This window comes from Meles meles, unplaced genomic scaffold (assembly GCF_922984935.1).
Source record: "Meles meles unplaced genomic scaffold, mMelMel3.1 paternal haplotype, whole genome shotgun sequence".
Taxonomy (NCBI): domain Eukaryota; kingdom Metazoa; phylum Chordata; class Mammalia; order Carnivora; family Mustelidae; genus Meles; species Meles meles.
Window position 1 is genome coordinate 838,405 of NW_025721603.1, and position 8,391 is coordinate 846,795.

Consider the following 8,391-nt stretch of genomic DNA (forward strand, 5'->3'; position numbering starts at 1 on the left):
ACTCTAGAAAATTAATTGAACCCAGGGGTGGGATCATTCTATTTAGAGCCAGTGGTTCAGAAGCCCAAGTGATAAGCTCTATTTGGCAATTAGTATCCGATTTGGGGAACAGTTTTGTGGGACTAAGCCATTAAGCAGTAAGATATTAAGCTATCTCTATGTAGATGGTATGAGTATTACATTAAATTGTAGGACACCCAGCTGGTTGTCTAAAGAGTTGGACATTGCTTATTATGGAAAATAAACCCTCAAAATTTTGGTGAACAATAGTGTCAGAGCTGAAATAATGAGAATAATGAAGACACATAGAAATTTTTTTCTTTACATTCTGTACTTCCTAAGTTACTCAATTTGCTTGCCTTTGCCATCCAAATAATCAGTGAATCAATGAGACTTACCCAACCAGTACTGGCTTAGAGCTACTATAGACTGGACAACATTCTGGATGCCAGAAATGCAGAGAGTGACTAGGAAATATATAGTTAAACCCTAATCCAGGTATAGCAAATACCAACATTTTTATGCAGTTAGCATAATCTATGTCTTGCAGCATGAACATAAACACAATATAAATTGTTGTTCTCGAACATGGAGGAAGAGATCAGCAGTTTCCATCTTAACATCTGTCTCTTGATCTGTTCATTTTTCTCTAGCATTTTGACTTAGAAAATTTCAGCCCATCCAGCACTCTCTGAGGTTTCATCTCCATTGTAAGTTTCATCCATACTGAAAGTGTCCTCTCTCCTTTTCCTTCCTGGTCTTTGTGGCTTCCTGCTTTACTGGAGCTGCCATCAGCAATGTCAATGAAGAATATAACTTTATCCTCTGACTTTATCCTCCTGGGGCTTCTGGTGAACAATAAAGCTATAGGGATCATCTTTCCTGTTATTTTTGCTATTTTTGTGGTGACTGTAACTGCAAATTTGGTCATGATAGTCTTGATTCAGGTGGACTCCCGTCTCCATACTCCTATGTATTTCCTGCTCAGTCAGCTGTCTATCATGGACACCCTTTTCATTTGTACCACTGTCCCAAAACTTCTGGTCGACATGGTTTCTAAAGAGAAGACCATTTCCTTTGTAGGTTGTGGCATCCAGATCTTCCTCTACCTGACCATGATTGGCTCAGAGTTCTTCCTCTTGGGCCTCATGGCTTATGACCGCTATGTGGCTGTCTGTAACCCTCTTAGGTATCCAGTCCTGATGAATCACAGGGTGTGTCTCCTGCTGGCTGCTGGTGCCTGGTTTGGTGGGTCCCTGGATGGCTTTCTGCTCACCCCCATCACCATGAATGTCCCCTACTGTGGCTCCCGCAGTATCAACCATTTTTTCTGTGAGATCCCTGCAGTTCTCAGACTAGCCTGTGCTGACACATCCTTGTATGAAACTCTAATGTACATCTGCTGTGTACTCATGTTGCTTATCCCCATCTCTATCATTTCAACCTCCTACTCTCTCATCTTGTTAACTGTCCACCGAATGCACTCTGCTGAAGGCCGGAAGAAAGCCTTTACCACTTGTTCGTCCCATTTGACTGTAGTCAGCATTTTCTATGGAGCTGCCTTCTACACTTATGTTCTGCCCCAGTCTTTTCACACTCCTGAGCAAGACAAGGTAGTGTCAGCCTTCTATACCATTGTCACACCCATGCTCAATCTTCTTATCTATAGCCTCAGAAACAAGGATGTAATGGGGGCATTTAAAATGATACTATCACAAATCTCATCTGCTCAAAAAGTATCCACAAGTGATGCTTAAGAATTCAGTAAACTGACAATAGGTCTTCCTAAGAACATTTTCTATTGTCCTGTTTCAAATATGACTATTTGGTCAGCTGTCAAAGATTACTTACAATTGCCAATCAAGAGGATTTTCTGTGGCTGGCTTCTTGCTACTAGGGGAGGGAAACAAAGATTTTTCATTAGTTGTGCAGACACATTTTGGCTAGATACCAACAATGAGATATTATTACATCAGTTAAAGAATTCATTTGATTCTGGTTCTTGTCTCTCAGACTAAATAAAGGATAAAAAAGACATATCTTAGAGTTCACAGCAAACCTGTGAAAGTCCTTTCACCCTTAACACAAAAATTCCTTACAAAGCTAAGGAATTTTGTTGCCAATAATTGTGTATTTTTGTTACAATAAAGTAAAACAATACCAATTTACAAATGACAAAGGATAGAAATCACACAATCTTAATATGGTCTTTATTGGCTTTGCATCAGAGAATTTTAACCTCTATGATCATCTTCATACACCTGTGCAGAAATAGTGACTGTCAAATACTAGAACACAGTAAATACTGAGTAAGCTAAACTGAATGTTGTATACTCAGGCATTACATACCTACTCAAAAGGGATAGAGACATCAAAGAGAACTACTGTTCCTTTTTCCATGATATTTCATAGCATAAAAGTGAAGTCTATGGGAGAAAATTTACATTGTCCAATTCTGTGTGATTCATCAACAGGAGTTGGATTCAATTCAGCTTCTTTGCACTGAGAAGGAAAACTTTTGATAAATTTTCTGTATAGACATAACTTGCTTGATAAGATGTATATTTTTATGTGCACTACTTTATGCATACTTCCACGCTATATCTATGTGTGTGAAATATGCATACTTCCATGCTACATCTATGTGTGTGGTATATAGAAGAGGGAACTAGATTGTATGCAGGAAAAAAATTTAGGAATCTATACGTGAGAGGAAAGAAGGATTAGTCATGTAGTTACAAAGAGTATTTAGCTCATGGAAAGGATGACTATTAGAAAAGCAAGTGAAATGAAAAATAAGTCAATTAACCTCAAGGGAAAGGAATCTAGGATATCTGCTCCATGAGATTTTTGAAAACATGTAGAGTGGCAAAATTGGGTAGAAGAAATCAAGGATTTAGTTGTTGAGAGAATTTTGAAATATCTCTTAGATATAGGAAGCCAACTGGGGCTCAGATTGGAGTTAAGGGCTGAAGGTTTAAATTTGGTAGTCTTCAGGGATGCCTGGTGGCTCATTGGGTTAATTTGGTAGTCTTCAGAGTAGAATGAATACTTTAAAGGCATAAGATTAGTTTAAACCTAAGTAGGAATAAAGATGTAAGACTAAGGCAGCTGTTCAGCGGGCAAGAAAGTGAGACAGGAGACCGTGACTGACGTAATAAGAAGAAGTAATATCTCAGATAGAAGTGAGAAAACTTCAAAACTGGAGTGTAATCAACTTCACTAGATGCTGTTTCTTGTTGGATGACAATGAGACTCTTCATTAGCCACTGTATTTGTCAACACAAAGATCAATTATGACCTTAATAAAAGCAATTCCAATGAAGTTGTGCTCCAAGAGAATTCAGAGTAAAATAGAAGGGGAGAAAGTGGACAAGGTGAGTAGAGTTAAAATACATTTTTTTTAAAAAAATGAGAGCAAATAATTGGAGTAGTGGTTAGAAAGGGATATTATACCAATATGTTTTTATTATTGTAGGATATTGCAGTTATGTTAAAGGGAATAATCTATCACAAAGCATATATTGATAATGGAAACAAAATGAAGGAAACTTCTTCCAGAAAATGACCTTTGAGAAAGACAGAAAGCATAGAAATCAATTTAGGTAAAGAGCTGTTTTTGTTTGTATGTTTGCTTGCTTGCTTGTTTTGTTTGTTTTTTGTTTTTATTTAGCTTGGCTAGTTCATTTGCAATAGCAGGAGGTAATGCAGAGCAAAGGTGATAAAAGTGAGTTATCCTCAGATTTCCTCTATTTCACAGTGCAAGTAGAATCAAGGATAACTTCTACTTATGAAAGGGAGAAGTGATCATTAAAATTTTAAGAAAAAAAGAAAAATGTTTTACAGATCAGTTGAGTAAATGAATAAATTAGAGATATTAGGAATGCAGGGCAGTCTTGGAGTTGATTGATTAATTTAGTATAAGCATGTTTGTCAGATAGCCCAATAAGTGGTGCCTAGCAAATAGTAAAGACACAATATATTACTTATAATTAATTATGGCAACAGCAATGACAAAAATCACTGGAAAAAACAAATGCTATCACCACTTCTACAGACTTAACATTTCTTATATGAATAAAATACATTGTAATCACTTGTTTTTCCAATGCCTAGAACTTGCAGCATATATTAAGTGTTTATACTTGTTTATTTTAGTGAATCGATCCGTTTTTGAAATTAAAAGTTTTTTAATCAGGAATCTTGCTTATTTTAGTGAATTGATCTGTTTGTCAAATTAAAGGTTTTTTAACCAACATTCTTGCCCATGTGAAACATTATATAACATGATACAATTTGGAATCATAAGGTAACATACTGTCTCTTCAATAAACTATGTAAGTTTATGAGCTAAAGACATCCCCCAGTATATTCAGTCTTTAAACTGGTCTTTGTGATGCCTTCTCTGGTAAGAAGTTAGATGATCTACTGTACTCAGTGAACATCTTTCTGTTCCAATAGATTTTACTAAAATTTTCAGACTTCTACATTTGCATACTCCAAATCATTGATTGTTCAGCTTTTGAACTGATTTTATATTTTTCCTATTCATTTAAATGTTTAAGTTACTTCCAACCCATATGCAAATGAATGAATTTAGGTGCAAATGAATAATGTTAAGATCATAGGCTTTACTTAAACTGACTGGTATTTGAATTTGTTTTAAAATTTCTGTGTTGTGTATCCTTCGGCATGTTATCTAATCTCTCTGTACCAAATTTTCCTGTCTTAAAAAATGATTTCCTGTTAAAAAATCAAGAAAGTGGGGATGCCTGGGTGGCTCAGTGGGTTAAAACCTCTGCCTTTGACTCGGGTCATGATCCTGGGGTTCTGGTATCGAGCCCTGCATCGGGCTCTCTGCTCAGCGGGGAGCCTGCTTCCTCCTCTCTCTCTCTCTCTGCCTGCTTCTCTGCCTACTTGTGATCTCTGTCTGTTAAATAAATAAATAAAATCTTTTTTAAAAAATCAAGAAAGTGGAAAGTGTTCTTACAACAGAGATTATCTGAATCTGTGACTTTTTTTTTTTTTTTTTTCTCATTTTATTTATTTTTTCAGCGTAACAGTATTCATTCTTTTTGCACAACACCCAGTGCTCCATGCAAAACGTGCCCTCTCCATTACCCACCACCTGTTCCCCCAACCTCCCACCCCTGACCCTTCAAAACCCTCAGGTTGCCCCAACCTCCCACCCCTGACCCTTCAAAACCCTCAGGTTGTTTTTCAGAGTCCATAGTCTCTTATGGTTCGCTTCCCCTCCCCAATGTCCATAGCCCGCTCCCCCTCCCCCAATCCCACCTCCCCGCAGCAACCCCCAGTTTGTTTTGTGAGATTAAGAGTCATTTATGGTTTGTCTCCCTCCCAATCCCATCTTGTTTCATTTATTCTTCTCCTATCTCCTACCCCCCCATGTTGCTTCTCCATGTCCTCATATCAGGGAGATCATATGATAGTTGTCTTTCTCCGATTGACTTATTTCACTAAGCATGATACGCTCTAGTTCCATCCACATCGTCGCAAATGGCAAGATTTCATTTCTTTTGATGGCTGCATAGTATTCCATTGTGTATATATACCACATCTTCTTTATCCATTCATCTGTTGATGGACATCTAGGTTCTTTCCATAGTCTGGCTATTGTAGACATTGCTGCTATAAACATTTGGGTACACGTGCCCCTTCGGATCACTATGTTTGTATCTTTAGGGTAAATACCCAGTAGTGCAATTGCTGGGTCATAGGGTAGTTCTATTTTCAACATTTTGAGGAACCTCCATGTTGTTTTCCAGAGTGGTTGCACCAGCTTGCATTCCCACCAACAGTGGAGGAGGGTTCCCCTTTCTCCACATCCTCTCCAGCATCTGTCATTTCCTGACTTGTTCATTTTAGCCATTCTGACTGGTGTGAGGTGATATCTCATTGTGGTTTTGATTTGTATTTCCCTGATGGCGAGTGACGTGGAGCACTTTTTCATGTGTCTGTTGGCCATCTGGATGTCTTCTTTGCAGAAATGTCTGTTCATGTCCTCTGCCCATTTCTTGATTGGATTGTTTGTTCTTTGGGTGTTGAATTTGCTAAGTTCCTTATAGATTTTGGATACTAGCCCTTTATCTGATATGTCGTTTGCAAATATCTTCTCCCATTCTGTCAGTTGTCTTTTGGTTTTGTTAACTGTTTCCTTTGCTGTGCAAAAGCTTTTGATCTTGATGAAATCCCAACAGTTCATTTTTGCCCTTGCTTCCCTTGCCTTTGCCATTGTTCCTAGGAAGATGTTGCTACGGCTGAGGTCGAAGAGGTTGCTGCCTGCATTCTCCTCAAGGATTTTGATGGATTCCTTTCGCACATTGAGGTCCTTCAACCATTTGGAGTCTATTTTTGTGTGTGGTGTAAGGAAGTGGTCCAATTTCATTTTTCTGCATGTGGCTGTCCAATTTTCCCAGCACCATTTATTGAAGAGGCTGTCTTTTTTCCATTGGACATTCTTTCCTGCTTTGTCGAAGATTAGTTGACCATAGAGTTGAGGGTCGATTTCTGGGCTCTCTATTCTGTTCCACTGATCTATGTGTCTGTTTTTGTGCCAGTACCATGCTGTCTTGATGATGACAGCTTTGTAATAGAGCTTGAAGTCCGGAATTGTAATGCCACCAACTTTGGCTTTGTTCTTCAATATTCCTTTGGCTATTCGAGGTCTTTTCTGGTTCCATATAAATTTTAGGATTATTTGTTCCATTTCTTTGAAAAAAATGGATGGTATTTTGATAGGGATTGCATTAAATGTGTAGATTGCTTTAGGTAGCATAGACATTTTCACAATATTTATTCTTCCAATCCAGGAGCATGGAACATTTTTCCATTTTTTTGTGTCTTCCTCAATTTCTTTCATGAGTACTTTATAATTTTCTGTGTATAGATTCTTAGTCTCTTTGGTTAGGTTTATTCCTAGGTATCTTATAGTTTTGGGTACAATTGTAAATGGGATTGACTCCTTAATTTCTCTTTCTTCAGTCTTGTTGTTGGTGTACAGAAATGCAACTGATTTCTGTGCATTGATTTTATATCCTGACACTTTACTGAATTCCTGAACAAGTTCTAGCAGTTTTGGAGTGGAGTCTTTTGGGTTTTCCACATATAGTATCATATCATCTGCGAAGAGTGATAGTTTGACTTCTTCTTTACCAATTTGGATGCCTTTAATTTCTTTTTGTTGTCTGATTGCTGAGGCTAGGACTTCTAGTACTATGTTGAATAGCAGTGGTGATAATGGACATCCCTGCCGTGTTCCTGACCTTAACGGAAAAGCTTTCAGTTTTTCTCCATTGAGAATGATATTTGCGGTGGGTTTTTCATAGATGGCTTTGATAATATTGAGGTATGTGCCCTCTATCCCTACACTTTGAAGAGTTTTGATCAGGAAGGGATGCTGTACTTTGTCAAATGCTTTTTCAGCATCTATGGAGAGTATCATATGGTTCTTGTTCTTTCTTTTATTAATGTGTTCTATCACATTGATTGATTTGCGGATGTTGAACCAACCCTGCAGCCCTGGAATAAATCCCACTTGATCATGGTGAATAATCCTTTTAATGTACTGTTGAATCCTATTGGCTAGTATTTTGGCGAGAATTTTTGCGTCTGTGTTCATCAAGGATATTGGTCTGTAGTTCTCTTTTTTGGTGGGATCCTTGTCTGGTTTTGGGATCAAGGTGATGCTGGCCTCATAAAATGAGTTTGGAAGTTTTCCTTCCATTTCTATTTTTTGGAACAGTTTCAGGAGAATAGGAATGAGTTCTTCTTTAAATGTTTGGTAGAATTCCCCTGGGAAGCCGTCTGGCCCTGGGCTTTTGTTTGTTTGGAGATTTTTGATGACTGTTTCAATCTCCTTACTGGTTATGGGCCTGTTCAGGTTTTCTATTTCTTCCTGGTTCAGTTGTGGTAGTTTATATGTCTCTAGGAATGCATCCATTTCTTCCAGATTGTCCAATTTGTTGGCGTAAAGTTGCTCATAGTATGTTCTTATAATTGTCTGTATTTCTTTGGTGTTAGTTGTGATCTCTCCTCTTTCATTCATGATTTTATTGATTTGGGTCCTTTCTCTTTTCTTTTTGATGAGTCTGGCCAGGGGTTTATCAATCTTATTGATTCTTTCAAAGAACCAGCTCCTAGTTTCATTGATTTTTTCTATTGTTTTTTTGGTTTCTATTTCATTGATTTCTGCTCTGATCTTTATGATTTCTCTTCTCCTGCTGGGTTTAGGGTTTCTTTCTTGTTCTTTCTCCAGCTCCTTTACGTGTAGGGTTAGGTTGTGTACTTGAGACCTTTCTTGTTTCTTGAGAAAGGCTTGTACCGCTATATATTTTCCTCTCAGGACTGCCTTTGCTGTGTCCCACAGATTTT

The 8,391-nt window shown here is 37.8% G+C and overlaps 1 protein-coding gene across 1 annotated transcript; it reads left to right on the forward strand.

Annotated features, from left to right (window-relative positions):
* Positions 1 to 797: 797 nt before the first annotated feature.
* LOC123936560 (olfactory receptor 2T11-like) lies at positions 798 to 1,757 on the forward strand. The gene has a single exon (XM_045997015.1). It carries the CDS (start codon positions 798 to 800, stop codon positions 1,755 to 1,757), a length of 960 nt encoding a protein of 319 aa, XP_045852971.1.
* The last annotated feature ends 6,634 nt before the right edge of the window (positions 1,758 to 8,391 follow it).

Coding starts and splice junctions, on each gene's coding strand:
- LOC123936560 (XM_045997015.1), top strand. CDS start 798: ATGTCAATGAAGAATATAACTTTATCCTCTGACTTTATCCTCCTGGGG.